Here is a 22,967-nt window from a genome sequence, read left to right on the forward strand (position 1 = left end):
AAGATGTTATCATAGTCAGCCACTGAAGCACAGATTTTGATGTGTTCCGAATCCATTTCTTGGTTTGAGTTGCACAATGGGCAGTTAGGGGACTGATATATTCCAATTCTATGCAGGTGTTTGGCCAAACAATCATGGCCTGTTGCCAATCTAAATGCAGCTACAGACGATTTTCGTGGTAAATCGGGAATTAACTGTGGATTATGATGCAGAGAGTTCCATTTTTTCCCCTTGGGATTGTGTTATCAAATTTTGTTTGTTGAAGTCTAAGTATGTAGATTTAATAAATCTTTTCACAGAGTAATACGTAGATTTAGTAACAGGTCTGTAAGTAGCAGTGCTGCCCTTCTTTGCTGAAGCATCTGCATTCTCGTTTCCCAGGATTCCACAATGGGATGGTATCCATTGGAATACAATTCTTTTACTGAGTGATATTAATTGAGAGAGCATTTTAGTTATTTCTGCTGTTTGAGATGAAGGTGTGTGTTTAGAGACTATTGATAGAATAGCTGCTTTGGAGTCTGACAATATAACTGCATTCTTAAATTTATTGATGTGGCATAAAAGATTCCTGAGACTTTCACGTATTGCAATGATTTCTCCATCAAAACTTGTTGTTCCATATCCAAGAGATCTATAAAGTGAGAAGAGACAGCAAGTAACACCATTTATAAAATGCAGTATCATGCGATTTAATATAAAATATGCAATGAAACTATAAAAATGGACGTAATATGCAACATAAACCTGAAAATATGCATTATTAAACTTACAATCTAAAAGATATGCATTATGCATGAATTTGCCACTAAAAAGATCAAAACATGCAAATATGCACGGAAAAAGTATACATATTTCGAATTACTAAGCCATGAAACAGATATTTACAAAGTTTGAGCTGTAGCAAGCTTATAAAAACATGCATTTGCATGGAAATCCTGTCTCTACTTATGAGAAACAAGTGACTATAAAATATTTTGTGCGAGATCGTGCGTATTTGCTTGGTTTCCGCACAAAACCAATCCACGGTAAGTCTGAAATTCCACTTTCAGTATTCCCAACCTAACACACATAACAATTTCCCTCTTCTCACCGCTTAAGTGACATATTCATTTTACTGCTTTAGGCTTTTAACATATTATTTTTAGAGACGTTCAATATAGTAATAATTATAAATTGGAAACTTATCACTGCAATTTCACCTAAATTGCACTGTTAATTATTGTTTTTAAATATTTGCAAAAATTAAGTAAGCTCTAAATCATTACATAACCTTACAGTTTGTTTTAAGTTCGCATTTATAGACTGGGGGAAAAAAAAGACAGACGTTTATCACGGCCTGCTGGAGTATAGTAAACACAGAAAACATTTTAAAGCAACAATGTTGAAGATATATTTTTTTTTTTTTTTTTTTGCAAATTTGCCGTCATTGAACAGAAACCAAGATGGAGATTTCATTGCAACTAATTAGAAATTCCTCTTTCAGGTATGTAATAAACGATCTTCGCACAAAATAATGTACGATACACGAGCGGTATGTTTTCTTTGAATTCTCGGAAATTAAAAAAGCTCAACTACGTTTCGCTTTTTCAATCTTTTCCTCGAACATGAAAACTTCAACATACCGCTCTTGTAACGCATATTACTGTTGCTGCCACCAATTTGCTTAAGTAGTCACATCCAGTGTCTAATGGTTACCATGCTTGCCATTGCATCTGAAGTTGTGGACTCTAACCCAACTCAGAGCAATGTTCCTGGATAAGAAGGCCCAAAGCAATTTACTTGTAATTTGCTCACAAAAGTTCTCTTCTTCGCACACGTCCCAGTACATTCTGTAGTACTGTTTATTTGTAATACTCAAACTGGGGGATATCTAGTCTCAGCATCATTGCAAAATTTATTAAAGATGTTATTAATTGGTCCAACAGAATATATCTGTTATAGTGACAATTAATATTTGAGGAGAAGAATTCGCTCCGGCACCGGGGATCGAACCCGGGTCCTTGATTCTACGTACCAAGCACTCTGACCACTGAGCTACGCCGAATTCAATCCACAGCACCGGACCAAACAGGCCACAAAATGGACACTGTAGGAGGATAGTTCGGTCCGGTGCTGTGGATTGAATTCGGCATAGCTCAGTGGTCAGAGCGCTTGGTACGTAGAACCAAGGACCCGGATTTGATCCCCAGCACCGGAGCGAATTTTTCTCCTCAAATATTAATCATTGCAAAAGTTGTGAAGGCCACTGTGAGATCATTAAAACTCCTGGAAGTGATGGTGATAGTGGTGCTGCTGCTTATGCTGCCGCCACCACCACCACCACCACCACCATCATCATCATCATCATCATCACCATCACCACGATCAAAACAATAATATCATTGTTGTTGTTTAGTCAACTGTCCGAAGACAGGTCTGAACCTCACAAGTGTTACCAGCAAGGCACCACTTATGAGGCAACTAGGCCAGGAGATAATGGGGTAGAGTGGTCAGTTCCTTTCCCCCCTCCATTGCATACATCACCAATTAGCTATACATTAATAAAGAAAAATTAAAAAGAGCCTTACAACTTTCACGGCTTAGTTATGTAGGCCTAATTGTTGTTGTATTGATATGATTAATAAATTTCTTCTGTATTGTAATAACATTTTTTTTTTCTTCTTTAGGCGGCTGTAGACTCTGCAGTGGCCATGAATGATTTGGCTGTTGTTGTGGACCTCCTGGGTGTGATCATGTTGCGGCCGTAAGTATAATGTTTTTATTTTTATTGGGTTATTTTACGACGCTGTATCAACATCTAGGTTATTTAGCGTCTGTATGAAATGAAGGTGATAATGCCGGTGAAATGAGTCTGGTCCAGCACCGAAAGTTACCCAGCATTTGCTCGTATTAGGTTGAGGGAAAACCCCGGAAAAAACCTCAACCAGGTAACTTGCCCCGACCGGGATTCGAACCCGGGCCACCTGGTTTCGCGGCGAGATGCACTGACCGTTACTCCACAGGCGTGGACAAGTAAATTGGATACAGAATAATTGTCAGTAGAGTGCAGATTTATATCCGAATTGTGCATTTCCTGTGACATTGTGGAACATAGACAAAAAGTGACATTCTTTTAACATTATAATTATCTTGGAAATTTTACTGTATTTGTTTGTAATTGAAGGGTTGACAGCTAAAACCAGAGAAGTCCAAAATATTAATTTTTCAGGGGGGGGGGAAAAAAAAAAAAAAAAAAACAACTCCCTCACGTTTCTCATACAATATTTAATTCGATATGTGATTTATGTAGGTATCTCATATGGTAAAAAGTTTTACTGTACTCTTTTTATATGTTTTCTTGGAAAAAAAACATTTGGACATATACACTTTTCACAGAAAATTTTATATGTACACACATTAATTGAGGAAAGGTATATGAAATCATGTTTCATTCATATTGTCAACTGTATCAACACACAAATAAATACTTTATAAGTGTTTTATTAAATTAAAAACTTAATGTGGAATGATTTCCTGAACAAGAAAACAATATTGTTTTGTATTGACACTGAATAACCTCGCAGTTGAAAGCATCATTAAATAGATTACTACTATAGTGAAATCTCGATACAACGAAATCACGTGGACCAGACAAAAATATTGTTATAGAGGAATTTATTGTTACGAGAATTTGCAAAGAAAAAGTAAAGCATGCTATTTGGAAAGTACAGTATACTGTATAACGAACCACTCCTATATAATTGATGTACATTAATTAAGCTTTTAACTGGTGAAGTGCTTTGCGTGGAGTGTAGCATTGTATGGGGTAGAAACATTAACATTATGACGAAGTGAAGAGAAGCAACTAGAAGCATTTGAAATGTGGATATGGAGAAGAATGGAATGTGTGAAGTGGACAAACAGGATGAGAAACGAAGCTGTGTTGGAAAGAGTGGAAGAAGAAAGAATGTTGCTGAAACTGATCAGGAAGAGGATGGGTCACTGGCTGAGAAGAAACTGCCAACTGAAGGATACACTGGAAGGAATGGTGAACAGAAGAAAAGTTCAGGGCAGAAGAAAATGTCAGATGATAGACGACATTAAGATATTTGGAACATATGCAGAGATTAAGATGAAGGCGGGTAATAGGAAAGACTGGAGAGTGCTGAGTTTGCAGTGAAAGACCTGCCCTTGGGCAGAACACTTTGAATGAATGAATTATTATAGTCCCGTCGCTCTAATTTCCAGCAGCCAATCACGTTGCAGGTCGGCTACATTTAAACGTGTGCGTTTTGTGCTTCGCTGATGAAGAAGTTAAGCATTTTCTAAGGCTGGATAAATACTTATATATAATCGCTCGCCATTTTGGCTCTTTCGTTGGCGTTCGCAGAAAGCACACGAGGACGTTATTTGCCGCTCAGTTACTTGCTGAATTATAGTGCGTTTGATTTCTTATCATAGGCGCTACGACATAATAATGTTTAACGGTGTGGCAAATAGATCCCTCGTCTGGTAACGGCAACGAAAGAACAAAAATGGCGAACGATACTACCTACCTAGACTTTATAGAGCCTTCACTTCCTAAGACGTAAGCAAAGAGGAGTCACGCCGGGAATAACAGTGTCGCAACTATAATTTAAGAATTTATACTATTTAATAAATTGTGATGAACATTAGGATTTGTTACCATAAAAACCAAAATATTATAGAAAAAAAATGCAATTGTACGTATCGGAATTGATGCTAGGACTGCAATATTTTAACATTATAGAGGGTATTATTATATCGGTAATCGTTGTATGAATATATTTTCGCTGTCCTGTTACCACTACTACTTCCACTACTAATCTCCTTTACCAGTTTTGTCTCTGATTTGTTGTGTTCATGCTTAGTTGCTACTGTACGGTATGTGTAAACACAGTGCTCTGTGATTGTCCTTTCAGATCCATCTGGAATCTTGACTTGTGTGTTGCTCTCCTGCCTCCAATCTATGATCTCATCCAGAGTAAATACGAGATGTGAGTACAGAATTCTAATTCTTGCATGAGTATCAGCAAAGACAAGAGTTTTTGTTATTAGCAATAAATGAAAAGTTATTTTATTGTTCAAAATCCATGTTGTTATATGTATTCGTCATAGCTTTGAAGTGGTTTACGATATTATTTTTTTTGCAAATATTTTAGAATTCTGCCTGTTTTCTAGTGACGAATGTGAAATCTCTGTATGATTTTTCATTTTTGATGGAAGAAATGAACATTTGTTACAAGTTGCAAAAATAAGCAGCACCTTACAAATGTAACTTGCATTAGACATTCATAACTTGATGCGATGAAGCCAGAGACTGAAATAACGGAATTTAAGAAGTCTGATGAAGGAATAATTAAAGCTGTAGGCCGGTATTTCAATTGTTGCGACAACACTTAAATAAAGCTGTTAGTAGATTTCTCTGCTGCTCGAGAGTTAACTTGAATGGGGACAGATATTATTTTTTGGAATTTCGCTGCCTGCTGTTACTTTTGTAAAAGGAACTTACAAGGGACGGTTACTTTCAGGCTTGGGATGAACGGTACTTTTGCCAATATTACGGAATTTTACTATCGAGATTCTTGACCTGCGATCCTTTGAAGAAAGATGTTTTATTAACCAGAGAGTTGTGCAACTGATTAGTGGTTTAGTAGTAATATTTTCGGTATTAACCCTTAGGAGTCGTGCATCCATTATACTGGCCAGCTAGTATTATGACCATGACGTGATATAATATGTTATATATAAAATTCGTTGACATTCTGTAATTTTATATAACGTTAAGGACATTGCATTTGATTAAAACAATAAATTTTTTTTTTGTAATGTTCCCCCCCCCCCTCTCCTAAGAAAGGAGCAAAATCATTTCAGCTGCTGTCAACTGAAGCCCCATCAGCTTCCATGTGTACCATTACACCGATTGTTTTACATGGGCTCTCACCATCCTTTACCACAGGCTCAATTGACTGCAGTGGCCAGGACGCGAACCTGCGAACTTAGGCACGATATGCTGGAAGGACATATCTTGTGCGTCTTAAACCGCTCGGCTAACAAATCCAACATGAATTTACCCGATTATGCAGGTATACGAATCCCTGGTTAAGAGATATTTGCGTGCAATAGTGGTATAAGTCTTCTGGCTTTTAAGGGTTAAGTATTAAACACGGGAAAGATTATTGAAATTAGCCTGACTTTCTGTGTTGAACAATATGAAGAACATGGATTTTATGACATATTGAGGAAATTAAACGCAGAGTAAATACGAGAAATGTCTGCTATTTTTCGGTTGAAAAGCTTCTATCATCTAGTCTGATTTTAAACAACTGAAAGAATTTATAAAACAATTATATTACCAGTTGTTCTGTATGGTTGTGAAACTTGGACTCTCACCTTGAGAGAGGAACAGAGATTAAGGATGTTTGAGAATAAGGTTCTTAGGAAAATATTTGGGGCTAAGCAAGATGAAGTTACAGGAGAATGGAGAAAGTTACACAACACAGAACTGCACGCATTGTATTCTTCACCTGACATAATTAGGAACATTAAATCCAGATGTTTGAGATGGGCAGGGCATGTAGCACGTATGGGTGAATTCAGAAATGCATGTGGAGTATCAGTTGGAAGACCTGAGGGGAAAAAGACCTTTAGGGAGGCCGAGATGTAGATGAGAGAATAATATTAAAATGGATTTGAGGGAGGAGGGATATAATGATAGAGAATGGATTATTCTTGCTCAGGATAGGGACTTGCCCACGGTAGCGTAGTTTGTATAGCACTGACCTTCTGTGCTCGAGGTTGCGGGTTCGATTCCAGCCGAGGTCGATGGCATTTAAGTGTGTTTAAAAGCGTCAGGCTCATGTCAGTAGATTTACTGACATGTAAAAGAACTCCTGCGGGACAAAATTCCGCGCACCAGTGACGCTGATGTAACCTCTGCAGTTGCGAGCGTCGTTAAATAAATCATGATTAATTAATAAGATAGGGATTGATGACAGGCTTATGTGAGGGCGGCAATGAACATCCGGGTTCCTTAAAAGTAATTTGTAAGTAGGCGAATGTTGTAAGTACTAATAATGCTATGTATAAATATTACATTACGAGAAAGACTTGGAAGAAGCATGAACATCACTGTTATCTTACTTTGCTGTAAACTTAATCAGTACACCATATTTTTTGAACTTTTATTTCAGTCATTACTCATTAATTTTATCCGAAAATAAGTGCGAAATTAATCCAAATGTTTGTGTAATTTTCAACATGAAACATCACCAATTAAAAAAAATTAACGCGAATTTTTAAAATAATTATTACCATGAACTGTTGCCTCTGAATATCAGAATTGCCAACCATAAGATAATTTTGAACATAAGATGTAAATGTAATATTACAACAAAACAATTCACTGTAATTGTCTTTATCAGGCATATTTTGTCATTTATTTGATGTTAATTTTAATAAGTAACATGGCACTATATTTTAATTTACTTCCACTGAATGCTTCTCTCTATATTATGGTTTTTTAACACCACATATACTGCTAATGCTGATGTACGCAATTTTCTCTGTGTTGAGAATTGAAAGTGGACAAAATAAGTGATTCCATTAACTAAATAAATTTGCAAAACTGCCATATTAAGAAACTGAAGAAAGCAGACGTAAGGAAAATTTAGGAAACTTTCTACATATTTTACTAATTTTTTTATAACTATGAAATGCATCTGTGAAAAAAATTCGATGGTATCTTTTTAGAAGTTGGCAGTGATGATAAGAGTGTAGAGATATTTATTGTTGTTTGAATGGAGAAAGTTGTATGTTGCTTATAATACAAAATATAGCCCAGTGTGTATTTATTAGTTGATATGGTGTTGCAAATAGTGTGAATCAAGTCATCTGCCAATTAGTGAACTGTAAAGTGACTGCAGTTTGCCATATGAGGGTAAGGGAGGTCACTCTCCTTATGACTTGTCATTCATCAAGAGTGATTTTGACCAACTTTCCAGATACTGTGTATAAATAATTGATTATTGAGCGATTTTTATAGCAGAAATAAAAATAACTTCTATACAGGCGGACCGCTCGAATGTACCTAATTTCAATTGTATGTGACTGATGAACGATTGAAGATAGAATCTTATGGTAACATTTACATGAAAGGAAAACTCAACAAATTTCGAATCCTGTTGGTAGATGGTGCGCAGACACTGTTTCTTTTCATAGATTGTATCGATTGTCAAAATAGCGATACCGCAGACGAAAGCGCAAATTGTGTTGTGGTATGCGGAGTTTAAATCAATTGTTAAAGTTCGAAGAGAGTATCGGCGAGTGTTTAACCATGATGCTTCAAGTGCTAAAAGCATTAAGAAGTGGCACGATACATTTTTAGCTACAGGATCGGTGTTGAAGAAGCATGGTGGTGGTCGTAGAACATATGACGAAATGGTTGCAAATGTTCAAGCCATGTATGAGCGAAGTCCATTTAAGTCATTAAGAAGAGCTTCGCGGGAAAACTGTGTGTGGTACCACATATCTTGACCTGCTGGAGCAGTTCTTTCCACAAATTCAACACCTCCAGCCTAACATTCTTTTCCAGCAAGATGGCGCTCCTCCACACTGGTTCAATGACGTTCGTACGACTTTAGACAACGTGTTCCCTGGTCGTTGGATTGGTAGGGGAGGACCGGTTGCTTGGCCCCCGAGATCTCCGGATTTAACACAGCTCGATTTCTTTCTCTGGGGCTACGTCAAAGATAAAGTGTATGCCACCCCAGTCAGAGACCTTCGTGATCTTCGGGAGTGCATCATAGAGGCTATTGAGAGCATTCCAGAAAGCATGCTCCAACGTGCTTGGCAAGAAATCGTTCATCGCCTCGATATCGTCACAGTGACAGCTGGAGCTCACGTAGAGATATGGTGATATGCATATCGAAACTTGTTGAGTTTTCATTTCATATAAACGTTACTGTAGGTTTCTATCTTCAACCGTTTACCAGTCACATGCAATTGAAATTAGGTACATTCGATCGGTTCACCCTGTATATTCTTGTGGACCTCACCATCCTCTGCATTGAATATTGTGTATTCATTGATTTATATAGTTATCACATATAAACTATTATCGGAGAAAAATTCGTTCCGACACTGGGAATCGAACCCAGGACCCCTCAGCTGAGTGCTCTTAACCAACTGAGCTATGCCGGAACCTGATCCACACCGTTCGTTATTTCATTTCTTCCTTGTTTTATCTGTTTCGTCTTAAGATGTGTGGCCTATGGAAAACTTAACAGGTCTGTAAGGTGCCTGTGGCCGTCTGTTGTTTTTTTCTTCCCCCCCCCCCCCAATTTCGAACTTTCTCATTACATATTCCCAGAGTTCAGTTTTGAGAGTTAAACGCCCACAGAAATAATGATCGGCTCTCCAATCCGTTGTACAATATTATGCTAAGTTTGGTGTTTGAACGATAATTGCAACATGTATGGCCTTGTAGTACAACTTGCCGTGTATTGCTATCAAATTGGAGCTTCCATAAAATCTGTCCTACTACCGGCATATCGAACGTTAGGTTGCAACGTGAAGTGTAGAGTAGAGGTTTTTTTTAGTAGGTTATTTTACGACGCTTTATCAACATCTTAGGTTATTTAGCGTCTGGATGAGATGAAGGTGATGATGTCGGTGAAATGAGTCCAGGGTCCAGCGCCGAAAGTTACCCAGCATTTGCTCATATTGGGTTGAGGGAAAACCCCGGAAAAAACCTCAACCAGGTAACTTGCCCCGACCGGGAATCGAACCCGGGCCACCTGGTTTTGCGGCCAGACGCGCTAGCCGTTACTCCACAGGTGTGGACTGCAGAGGTTGTTACGATCGATAATAATATTTGTAGTACAGTTGCACATCTCTTATGCCAGGTGCTGTGATTGTTTTTTTATATAATTAATATATTCGTCATGGGCTCAAAAGAAAAGTTTTTGGAGACATAGAATTATCCTAGACAAAATAGTTGCTAGTAGGATGTGAAGTCAGAATATCTTCATAGGCCTACGAGTTTCAAATTTAATCCGGAGAGAATTTCCGCTGGGGGGAAAACGTAGGACTTGATGAGCAAACCAGTTACATTCTAGATGGAGAAAAGTGTCACGTGAATATAAAAAAAGACATTGGGATATTTTCATTTGTATACAATGACAGACCACTTGGCTGCCGAATTATCAAAATATATTATTCCTTAGTCCTCATTGCGTACTCTTGCAGAAAATCTTCCACACATCTTATTGTGCTAGTGTGTATTAAGGCTCATTCACAATGAAAATTTAACATAAAGTAAGCGTTAACTTAAGTATATAAACGTTACGATAAAATCGAGAAGTCATACCATCATTCACGATGGGAACATAAACATAACAGAAAACACACTTGGTAACCATGGAAACATAACAACGACGCCATTTCCTCATATTCTGTCGTATACTTCAGTGCTCCACGATTGTGTTCTGTTTGCAAATCACGTAAGCATAAGCATGAAAGTTTGGAGTTTGCAAACTTTCATGTTAACGTCTTACGGTAATGTTTATGTCAATGTTTATGTGAATCATTGTGAATGATCCCGTTTGGTAGCCTGGCCGCAAACTTCTGTGTTTATGTTTTTTTTTATTGGGTTATTTTACGACGCTGTATCAAGATCTAGGTTATTTAGCGTCTGAATGAAATGAAGGTGATAATGCCGGTGAAATGAGTCCGGGGCCCAGCACCGAAAGTTACCCAGCATTTGCTCGTATTGGATTGAGGGAAAACCCCGGAAAAAATCTCAACCAGGTAACTTGCCCCGACCGGGATTCGAACTGTGTTTATGTTACGGTTATGTTTAATTTTCGTTGTGAATGGGCCTTTAGAATTGCGCATGCGCGACACACAGATTTTAGTTTTTCACAGATGACCAGCCATGCTTTCCACATGATAAAAACATGCTCGTAATTATTTTGAATATTTGATTATCGAAAATAAAATAATGGAATTTCTTGACGATGAATGTACGATTCAGCGATATTCGTAAAAAAAATTACAATTAACCCAAATTTCAACTCTAAAAAAAAACGGGAAAATGAACAAAAATAAATAACAAATAACGTTCGCAAAACATGTGTACAGAATTAGTCTTGTTCATACCTATAAAAATTGTAACTCTCTCAGTCAATTAGGAGAAATTCATAAAAAAATTATTGGCGAAAATTGGATGTCCCTACTTATCGTTTTGTTTCATATTTTGTCGATGTTGAAATGGACGTCTTTAAAGCAAGGGCGAGTTTGTCACATCTAGAACTCTCTTCTTTTTTTTTCGCCAATTTAAAACAATATAATGGATTGGTGCGTAGCGTAAATAAATAGGCTACTTGGTTGTTATGGAAACATGACAGCAGATGAATGTTAGTACAGAAAAACGCTACGAATTTACGCTCCAATCCAATAGAATTCTTGTATACTTCACACGAGCGCAAGAATAGTTAATTTTGCTGTATTCGAAAGCAATTTGAGTGCTTTCACGAGGCAATGTTTGAGACCCTCTTTCTTGAAGATATCGGCATGTCATCTGGGGCGTAGTTTTGTGTGTTCCGAGTCCCTCTACAGTTGTGACGTGTTGGGCCGTATCATTGCGCCCCACCCACGCTTGTTATTGTTGCGTGACACGGCTTTATGGACACTAATGGCAAGTTTCCTCTCGCTAGCAATTATCACGTTCCACCCTTCCCCGCCAGGTGGCTGTGTGTGCAGCTGGCTGAATGTACCTCCATTCGGCTAATTTCTACAAAACTCGGCAGTTATCGGTTCCTGTCAGAATAATGTAACTATTAGGCCTACATAGAAATTCTTGGATGAAAAAGGGGAAAAAACAAACCGGAAGCCCGAATCATTCTTTCTATAAATTCCCTTATGAACAAGTGTAGGATTCATTTTGAGATCCAACCATAGCAGTCAGATATCTTCTTGCAGAAGGTATCTAATTCGTTTCCCGACTCATCCTGTGAGATCTATGGCAAAATACACGGTGAGTACAAATGATTGTAGTGGTTTCATGATTTTTTTATGTCCGTATTATTAGAGACATTTCATAGTTTTTTTTTTCCTTTAATATCTACTATCATTTTTCGTTCATTTTTTTTTTAATGCTGGGGAATGTATAGTCTCGACGCTGTTATTTCCGGCGTGACTCCGCCTCTTTGCTTACGTCTTAGGAAGTGAAGGCTCTATAAAGTCTAGGTAGGTAGTATCGTTCCCATTTTTGTTCTTACGTTGCCGAGCTACCATACGAGGAATCTATTTGCCTCACCGTTAAACATTATGTCGTAGCTCCTATGACAATAAATCAAACGCAATGTAATTCAGCAAATAATTGAGCGGCAAATAACGTCTTCGTGTGCTTTCTGCGAACGCCAACGAAAGAGCTAAAATGGCGGGCGATTATATTAAGTATTTATCGAGCCTTAAGAAATGAATCAGCGAATCACAAGACGCACACGTTTAAATGTAGCTGACCTGCAACGCGATTGGCTGCCGGAAATTAGAGCGACGGGACTATAGTGACCTTATTTTGTACAATGTCTTACGATGGCACAAAATCTGTATTACAGTATCCATTTTCTGGAATTCAAAATTGAAAATTACTTTACCGTAAGTTGCTGTTGCTTCTGAATACTTTGTATTTTCTCACCCTGCCGACAGGATATTGTGTGCTTCAGCGGCGACTCGTGATATTTTTTGTTTGTAGGATATGAGATTGACGACTGATGACCAAGACAGGAACTAATAATAATAATAATAATAATAATAGTAATAATAATAATAATAATAAAATAGAGCATGCGCAATTAATTTCTTGCTACAGTTAAATTCTTCTAAATGATCAAATACAACTTCAGATATTTTTTCGGCAGTCCTATCAGCTGAAAGTCCTGTTAATTCTTGTGTTTTATTATAGCTTATTTTATTTATTTTTATGTAATTTTGGTTTTTATTCATTTTATTTTTTATATTATGTCATTTTAAATTATTTATTATTTCGTTTATTTATTCTTTTAAAATGACCAATGAACTGCATTTAAGGAGGTTACAAGGGTACTTGAAAATCCGTATTGTAGTCTCTGACAGGGTTTCCACACCACCACCAAGCAAAAGGGTCGTAGTATTAGGATACACGGTCATATCCTCAAACGCGGTTTAAGTCAAGCCATATCCCGCCCTCCGCACTCCCCCTGTCCGTAACTTCACTGCTAGAAAAAACCGTTTGCTGTAAGATATTTGGATGGTTCCTCCAGCGAATAGGGATTATAAAGAATGGACACTTCGCGTCGGTACCTTTGATGTAGCCGGACTGATTTCAATGACCTTCAAGCCAGCTAGAGCGTGAGATTCTGCTTTCTCCCTAGAGTTGGCGCTGACATCACACCAGCTAGCAGTCGACACAGCGGAAATATAACACATACAATTAATACATCTAGGTACATTATGTACTCAAAATAAATTGGATCCATAAAATAATAAATCCGTCATTAACTGTAATGTCTAGACTCTAGAGTTCCTTTATAATGAGAGTTGAGACGTTGACCCCAACAACAATTAAAATATGTAAGGATTTGATAGCGCTGAAAATGGAAAAACAAAACTCTTATGAGAAGTAAAACCATATACCTATATTATATTATATACAAATATCAAACGAATTTGATACATAATTTTATAATGTATTGTATTATTTTATAATATAATTTATTATATCTCAAATATAAACAATTATTATTACAACTAGTTCGTCACTGAGAAATAAGGAAAAGCTGTTAACTTGAATTTATTTCAAGCAAAGCGTTACTGGATTATGCAATAAGGTAGGCGATGTTTGGATCCTGTGTCTCAACTCTATACTCAATTATTATCTTAGCCTAAGCTCGATTACACTAACCTCTACTGCTTGAAAGTAGAACTAAACGCTGGCGCACAGAGAAACAAAACACAGGAAAATTCGCTCAGTGTCCATTCTTTATAATCCCTATTCGCTGGTTCCTCGGAAAGTATTCCTAAGGTCTGAGATGTGCAGTGGCGACAACTCACGACAAAATGGAAGTTTGAAGAAAATTATTACGACGGGACGCATTAAAATAAAATCTGTAATTAAAATGTTTTCTACCCTCAGAGGCACGAAATTAAACTGTAGTTTCATCCTCATATCCTTCATGGAGGAGTCGCCACTGGTGCGCTTGAAAATTCTACGCGACTGAATATCTCGTTACAGAAGTTATTTCGTAGAACATCATTTAGGAAAGCGTTAAATGATGGAGACAGTGTAAACGAGGGCCTTGGTTCCCATGGAGACTGATCAAGCATTCAAAAAGCGTATGAATAACGAGAAGCGAGAAATTCGCTGGTCAAAGAGCCGCACGTGTTATGAACTGCTCGCTTAGTCACAATGGAAACTGGACCCAGATGCTGCCGCTTACTACGTCACAGGCGTAGAAAGGGTTGCGGAATTAGCCAGGCGCTGGGAGCCCCGTAATTGGCCCGCCTCGGTCCGCGGGCCGACTGTCAGCTGTGCGCGTGTCCATCTGGCAGCCCTTAGAAAAGGGAGAAATGAAGTCGTGTAATATTTCTGTCTGTATTCAGAGGCGTGTGGACTGGAATTCGTCTCGTTTCAAAATATACGCTCTGTCTTGTGTGCCGATTATTTTATGATTTCATGCTGGATTTGCTGTGAAATTCCTAGTTGCTAGTGGTTGTCAAACTCTAAATTTTGAACATAATATTTAAATTTCATACGTAGCCGAGACGTCAGTCTAAATTAAATACAGTCCACACCTGTGAAGTAACGATCAGCGCGTCTGGCCGCGAAACCAGGTGGCCCGGGTTCGAATCCCGGTCGGGGAAAGTTACCTGGTTGAGGTTTTTTCCGGGGTTTTCCCTCAACCCAATATGAGCAAATGCTGGGTAACTTTCGGTGCTGGACTCCGGACTCATTTCACCGGCATTATCACCTTCATTTCATTCAGACGCTAAATAACCTAGATGTTGATAAAAGGTAAAAGGTAAAGGTATCCCCGTAACATGCCATGAAGGCACTTGGGGGGCATGGAGGTAGAGCCCCATGCTTTCCATGACCTCGGCACTAGAATGAGGTGGTGTGGTCGGCACCACGCTCTGACCGCCTTTTACCCCCGGGAAAGACCCGGTACTCAATTTTATAGGAGGCTGAGTGAACCTCGGGGCCGTTCTGAAAGTTTGGCAACGAGAAAAAATCCTGTCACCACCTGGGATCGAACCCCGGACCTTTCAGTCCGTAGCCAGCTGCTCTACCAACTGAGCTACCCGGCCGCCCCCTAGATGTTGATACAGCGTCGTAAAATAACCCAATAAAATAGAAAAAATTAAACACACTGGTTATGTCCTGAAAAAAGAAAAAAGAAAAGAAAGAAACCGGATGGATATTTGACACTGAGCGATAAAGCTTTGTCCCTATTTAGTAATTACGAATATCGCACCTTGGGAAGAAGAGGGCCAAAAGTGCAAAAATTTCATGAATTGATATAAGCCCTAACACTACTGCGTAATAGAGAAAAACTTCTCTGTTTGTTTCTGTATGGCTACAAGCGGTAGGTTAAAATCTGGAGGCAGAGCGTAATTGAAGAAGTGGATTCCAAACTGGTCTAAATCCAAATGACAAGTTATGAGAAAATTGGCAAAACTGATAAAATGAATTTGATGCCCTTAGATCCGCTTGAAAAAAACATATGCAGACACTAAGTCAAGACTTAGGAGAGTCTGTTAAATAAACTTACATAGGTTATGTATAGGCTTGAAATGGATAAATTAAATAAACGTGAATAAAACAAGTTAAAAAAAAGAGTTAGGACATTTTGGAATCCATCTCTTCAGTTGTGTCCGTATGATACTACTGCAAATCAAATGGACTTATTACACATTAAACTTCAAATATCTCATTAGTAGACGCAAGTTAAATGCCTTTTTTTCTGTAGGAATAAACTAAAACTAGTTAAATATCTTCACATTTTATATAAAATATGAACGTTTGAAAGCTTTTGTACGGTGCCTAAAAATGCCTATTTTGCCCATTGAGACCTATTTCGCCCACACCTGTGGAGTAACGGTTAGCGCGTCTGGCCGCGAAACCAGGTGGCCCGGGTTCGATTCCCGGTCAGGGCAAGTTACCTGGTTGAGGTTTTTTTCCGGAGTTTTCCCTCAACCCAATATTTGCAAATGCTGGGTAACTTTCGGTGTTGGACCCCGGAGTCATTTCACCGGCATTATCACCTTCATCTCATTCAGACGCTAAATAACCTAAGCTGTTGATAAAGCGTCGTAAAATAACCTACTAAAAAAAAAGAGACCTATTTCTAAGATTTTAGAGCCTAAAATTGCCTATTTTTGTTTGTTATGTACATATTTTTAAATTTTCGTGAAGCAGTGAAAAAGAAAGTTTTGAATGTCATGGTGTGGGTATGCTTAAAATATCCAGTAATAGTTTGGTTGTAGGAATGAAGAAATTCCTGGAAGGTGTCTGGTTTTGTTGAGGACTTGAGCAGACAGGAATGTGATGAATTGGGAGGATGTAGTTCTTCCTAAAGAAATCAGCATGGCAAATATTGCGAGATTTAAATATGTTTCCATTGCTTCGATATCATTGAGAAGAGTTTTTTTTTTTTTTTTTTTTTTTTTCGGTTATAGCCTAAAATGGTTCTGTCTAAGAAAGGATAAAGTTTCACAATAGAAAATTAGAAAGAGAAACGTTGTTATGTATTGCAGTGCCAACTATGAATAAGTGTTAATTGTAAATTCATTGGTAAATTAATTTAATTGTGATACCAGCACTTGTGTATTAGCAGCCTTAGGGTAATGAGGCCGATGAATTCATTTAACAAAAATAAAGTTTCTAATCGCAATATTTGTTTACTGTTTTTATCGCTGTATACCGTAATGCTTAATACTCACTAATCAATTGTATTTTTATAGTTACTGTAGTTTGTGTGGATATAAATTACATTTAGCCGCATAAAATAGTATTTTTAGCTGCTTGAAATTGTGTTTTTAGGTGCCTAAATCTATGTTTTAGTGTCTGTTTTGATAAATTCAGGACCTGTTTTAAATGCCTAAAAATCCGAGGTCCACTCATTAATACAGTTTTGGCACTTGCGGTCCTCTTCTTCCCAATGTGCAATATATTTGCGTAAAGATCACAGCCGATACTAAACTGATAAAGTGACAAATATAAGAATCAGTGCCAAGAATGCTTTGGGTATCCTCAGTTAAGTTTCATGAGGAAAAACATAACACGAACTACCGAAGTATATAAATATATATGTTTGTGCGCGTAGCCTATTATGTGCGTATGTGATGCCCACGTACATCAACGTCGGTTAGTGTAACCATCGGTTAAAATTGTGACCTAATCCCCGATTAAGCATTTTTACGGTGGATCGACCTCGGTTACGACTTAAATAGGAAGTTAACCACAGTAATCTCTAACCGGCCAAATATGAGCGGTTAAAGGAGATAACCAGCGATTAGTAGAGCAAGTAAAGCAAAATGGCGGCCATAACCACAGGTGATTATTTCGAAGACGATTATTATTGTGCAGTACTTGAATTACTTGGATAGAGCATGAGCGTGAAGGTTATTTAGTGGAAAGAGAGAATTCTTGCGAGCAATTAGGTGACAGAAAATTTCAGGAGGGATTTCGTTTATCAAAATCTACAAATGGATCAATTGAAATAACACAAGAACAATAATATTTCTCCTACGGATCGGCTGCTTATATTACGATTCTATGTAACTATTATTTTCTGTATTTTAAGAGGGAATACTCGAATACCAGTATCTCTTTCTCTATGTCACTGGCTGAACAAAGAGAGGTTATGGATGGATCTTAGGATAATGCACAATTCCCTGGTGTAATCCAAGATCGTACACACATTCCTACCAATTTTCTACATCCTTTTCCTTTATGGATATTCCATCTTTTTTATATAATAGGCCTACATTTAAATCTAGTAATTAAGTCTATCGATACTTCAACCTAACATTGGGATATAATCATTTTTGGATTCAATTTTCCATTTGGTACGATTTTAACCTAAAAGTACTGAAAAACAAAGAAATGGAACTCACAAATATAACAGCGCCCAAAGGCAAACAAATGCAACGCGAAAATGTAGGATACGTTCATTTCGATGTAGAACATAGTGAGCGCAGTCGTTTTTAGACGTTGACTATTATCTTTGCAGCGGTATGGATGCTTTCCTTTAGTCATTTTGTAGAAACAATGTACCATCATAGACTTTACTCTGGTTAAATGAGGTGTCAGCTAGCCATGTTTTAGTAATCGGTGATTATGAATGGTGCACATAAATTACATTTTAACCACGGCTACTGTTTAACCATCGTTTCGTAATCTATGATTACTGCGTTTTTAATCAATGTTGATGCACTTCGCCATAAATGTATTTACAGAGTGTTCGTTTTGGGACTGGGCCGAAAGAGCTGGCCGAATCGCAGTCGGCTGATGTCACGCCATCTCAAGGCCACATCTCAGTCTACTATATACAGTCACGAAGCTTAATATTTACTAAATATGCAAACATAGACAGTTGAAATATGCATCTATAGATAGTTGCTCACCACCAGGATCGCTACTATCGCCTCATCAGAGACTCTTTCCCTAGCAGACGATAAAATGTATTGTACTTTCGATATCGTGTTATTTTGAAAAAATTAACACCTTCCTTCCACTATTGAAATATGAAATACATAAGGTTTTTATATATTATTTTCATAAAATATATATTATATTATATGACGAGTTGCCAAACTAACTTACTATTATGACAAGTGTGGTATTGCATGTTTCCACGTATTCACATTTTTTTATGTTCTAGTGATATTTAACTTATTTTATATTTTTGTTTTCATATTTTCCGATAATGGTATCTCTCTAATGTGATAAGTTGAGCTATATATAATCATAATTTTCCTTACTGTGTATACTTAAAAATATTGTATTCATTGTATGCTTTGTACTGCACTATTGTATTACTACTATTAGTATTATTATTACTATTAGGCCTGTTATTATTTGATTTATTATTATTATTAATATTATTATTATCATTATTATTATCATTACCAGGGAAAGGATTTATATTGTTGTGTATATCAATTCTCGATGCCCGTGCGTCCTACTTTAAACGGTTCAAACCTATCCGCGCAAACTAGAGTCGCTGCTTTCTCTCTCTCAGAAAGCAGGTTGGCTCGCTTTTTTTCCCTCTTGTGAGGGAGAAAGCAAAGATCGCGCGGCGACGAGTCACGTTGGCAATAGAAATACCCCCAGGCACTGTGACGTCAATGGCGTCCTCAACCACCATTGTTCCGAGGGGTATAAATATAACGCATCTCCGCGACTTCAGTCACTCGTTCGTCAGATGGCAAAGAGGTAGCTCTAGCGCGACCTCCGTCACTGACAGCAGTCTCCCAACCAGGCCTACGCTATGGTTGTCTTTTGTTCGGACGTGTCTGCACACGGCCACCACTCCGGGAACAGGGAGCCAAGCTGCGCCCCTGTCTCCTGTATTCTTTCCTACACTAGCCTCACTTCTTACGTATTCTAAACTTATTTTATTCTGGTCTCGCTACAAGCCTCATCACCACCTCCAACCCGCACACTTCTCTCCCCTGATCACCCTTATCTCTCACCATCCTGACTTCGACTCCCAGCTCTTATCCCGGCTTGTTCGATTAAACACAACCATCTCCTCAGCCCCCCCTCTAGAGTCGGTAAGTCGCGAGTGCGCTCTGTTGATCCGTCGATGATAGAGGTAACCCTTCCCCGCTCCTGAAGTCGGTAAGTCGCACAGTACGCTGTGTTGATCCTCCGATGCCAGGAGCTTGTTCTCGAAGTCGGTAAGTCGCACAGCACGCTGTGTTGATCCTTCGAACTAGAGAACTAACCTTCTACCTCATTCCATCTCTCTCGTTATCCTGCCCCCCCACAACACACCTGAGAGCAAGCCGATTTTCCCCAGGCACTCCCGTTACCCCTACCTTCCTCTCACTCAAGTCGCACTTTACTATCACCCATCATAACTCTCCCCGCATCGAAGCCTCAGGACGAATTTCTAAACCATCAATTTCTATCACGACTCCCCCGTTAGCCCTACCACAGAACTAGGAGGGAACCATAGTTACACTTTCACTGTTATTTCTGTAATAAACAATGTTACTTTAAAAACAGTCTTTCCTTTAAACTTCACCACAGTTTCGTATCACCCCACCCACAAACCACAGCCATCTTGTCACGTCACTCCCGTTTCCCCTCCCCACCTCGACAACACGTCGGAGAGCGAAACGACCAGGAGTCCGGCGTACGACAATATGTAAATACATATTTACTTATAAAGCTAATATAATTTATATTTTGCATTATCTTTATGTTTCACAATGTGTAGGGTTGAAAAATCCTACTTTTATTTTCCATATTTTTCCATATTTTAGAGTTTAGTACATATTTTCGTTAATTTCCATATATTTTCCATATTTCATATAAAACAGTCCATATTATATTAGGTTTAACAATAAAACAAAACAAAATTCCATTAACTTTTAAAAATACATTTCAACAATAGAGATTTAAACACATGTTCAGTAATCCCTTTAACATCAGAGTTATTTGAAAATTAGCAGTCCTATCAACAATGGGAAAGTAAGTTACAAAACTGTATTAATTTAATTTAAAATTTTTAACAGACTTCAGTTGTGCAGCTCAACAGTTAAATGCCAGTCAGAGTACACATAGGTTCAGTTTTGTAAATCATACTATAAAGACGGTAAATATGCCAAAAGTACGTCATTCAGTCAATTTAAAATCAAAACTAACAAGTTACATTTCAGAATTTAAAGAAGATGGTTTATCAACTGACAATAAAATATTATTTTGTAATTTGTGTCAGTGTGCAGTATCATCTACACAAAAGTTCCTGGTGCAACAACACATTACAACTAGTAAACATCAGGCCAACAAACAACTAAATTCCAAGCAGAGACAATTGTTTTTAACACAACCAACAACATCGAATGTAAGATCTGAGTTTAACATCGACCTGTGCCGTTCTCTCATCTCTGCTGATATTCCTCTCTACAAACTAAAGAATAAGGTCTTCAGGGAATTCCTTGAAAAATATACTCAACATACAATCCCGGATGAGTCAACACTTAGGAAGACGTATGCTCCATCCATCTACGATGAGACAATACAGAAGATAAGAGATGAAATTAAAGATAGTTCAATTTGGGTTTCCATTGATGAGACTCCCGACAAAGAAGGTAAACTTGTTGGTAATGTAGTTATCGGTTTGTTAAGTGAACAATATTCTGAACGAATTCTTTTACATTGTGATGTTCTAGAAAAGTGCAATAACAAAACTATAGTTAAACTGTTCAACGAAGCTATGGGTATCCTGTGGCCAAAGGGTATTATGTACGATAATGTGTTATTCTTTATTAGCGATGCTGCCCCTTATATGGTCAAAGCTGGACAAGCATTATCTGTTGTATATCCTAAATTGACTCAATTTACTTGTGTGGCGCATGCATTTCATCGTGTGGCAGAAGTGGTCAGAGACAATTTCCCTAAAGTAGATTTGTTGATTTCATCAGTGAAAAAAGTATTTCTCAAAGCTCCCAGTAGAGTTAACGTGTTGAAAGAAATGTACCCTGAAATTCCATTGCCACCAAAGCCAATTTTAACTAGATGGGGTACATGGCTAGAAGCAGTTGAATATTATGCCGAACATATAGACTCTATTAACAATGTTCTCCTTGCATTGGACTCTGAAGATGCAGTCTCAATTGATACTGCGAAAACAGTTACCTGTGACATAAGTGTGAAGAATGACTTAGCTCACATTCAGCATACATTTTCATGCATCATAAAAACGCTCAAAAGTCTCCAAAATAGGCACCTTTCACTATCTGAAAGTTTTGAAATTATAAATAGTACTGTGGAACAACTGAATCGTGGTAGAGGTAAAGTTGCAGATGCAGTAAGAGCTAAGGTGGACACTGTACTTTCAAAAAACCCTGGATATGAAGAACTACAAAAGGTTGTTGCTGTGATGAGTGGTGAATCAACAGTGAAGATTAACTTGGACTTATCCCCAGCAGACATTGTGAAATTGAATTATGTACCAGTTACTTCTTGTGACGTCGAACGCTCTTTTAGTCAGTATAAATCTATCCTCAGAGACAATAGAAGAAGATTCACTTTTCAGCACTTGAAAGAAATGTTTGTAACCTATTGTTATGGTAACAGACAATAAAAATTGTGTTTTGTTGAAACTACATTGGAAGATAAGGTACGTCCATTATATTTTTTGTTTAGTTTGATTAAAATGTACCAATATTTAACGTACATAGTCATTTTTTTATAATTTTAAGTCCATATTTAATTCCATATTTTGGTAAAAATCCATATTTAATTCCATATTTTGGTAAAAATAACTACATATATATTTACATATTTCATATATTTTTAGTCCATATAAATCCGTTCCCTGATCATTACTATTCTTATTTATTATTATTATTATTATTATTATTATTATTATTATTATTATTATTATTATCAATAATTGTCTTATTTTTTTATGCTTTGTAGGCCTCATTTATTTTTGACCTGCTGTTCACATTTTATTATGCTTTTTTCTTTTGTTTCTGTATGTTATATATTATGTCTGATTTCTTCTTACTTGTTGTTTACATTTTATTATTATTATCTTATTCAGTTTTGTGTGTACTTTGTAAATTTATAGTGTTTCTATAACGCAGTTTTTACTCCTGGTTGAGTGTTAGAGAAGGCCGTATGGCCTTAACTCTGCCAGGTTAAATAAATCATTATTATTATTATTATTATTATTATTATT

General features: G+C 37.4%; 1 protein-coding gene across 3 annotated transcripts in view; it reads left to right on the forward strand.

Annotated features, from left to right (window-relative positions):
* Positions 1-22,967, forward strand: part of kat80 (katanin 80) — a 60,696-nt gene that overhangs the window by 28,973 nt on the left and 8,756 nt on the right. For all 3 annotated transcript variants that reach the window (XM_069839021.1, XM_069839023.1, XM_069839022.1), the window contains 2 exons: positions 2,670-2,746; positions 4,926-5,000. In XM_069839021.1, the coding sequence (XP_069695122.1) occupies positions 2,670-2,746; positions 4,926-5,000 (152 nt within the window). The remainder of the gene's footprint in view (positions 1-2,669; positions 2,747-4,925; positions 5,001-22,967) is intronic.

Source organism: Periplaneta americana, chromosome 11, assembly GCF_040183065.1.
Source record: "Periplaneta americana isolate PAMFEO1 chromosome 11, P.americana_PAMFEO1_priV1, whole genome shotgun sequence".
NCBI classification, from domain to species: Eukaryota; Metazoa; Arthropoda; class Insecta; order Blattodea; family Blattidae; genus Periplaneta; species Periplaneta americana.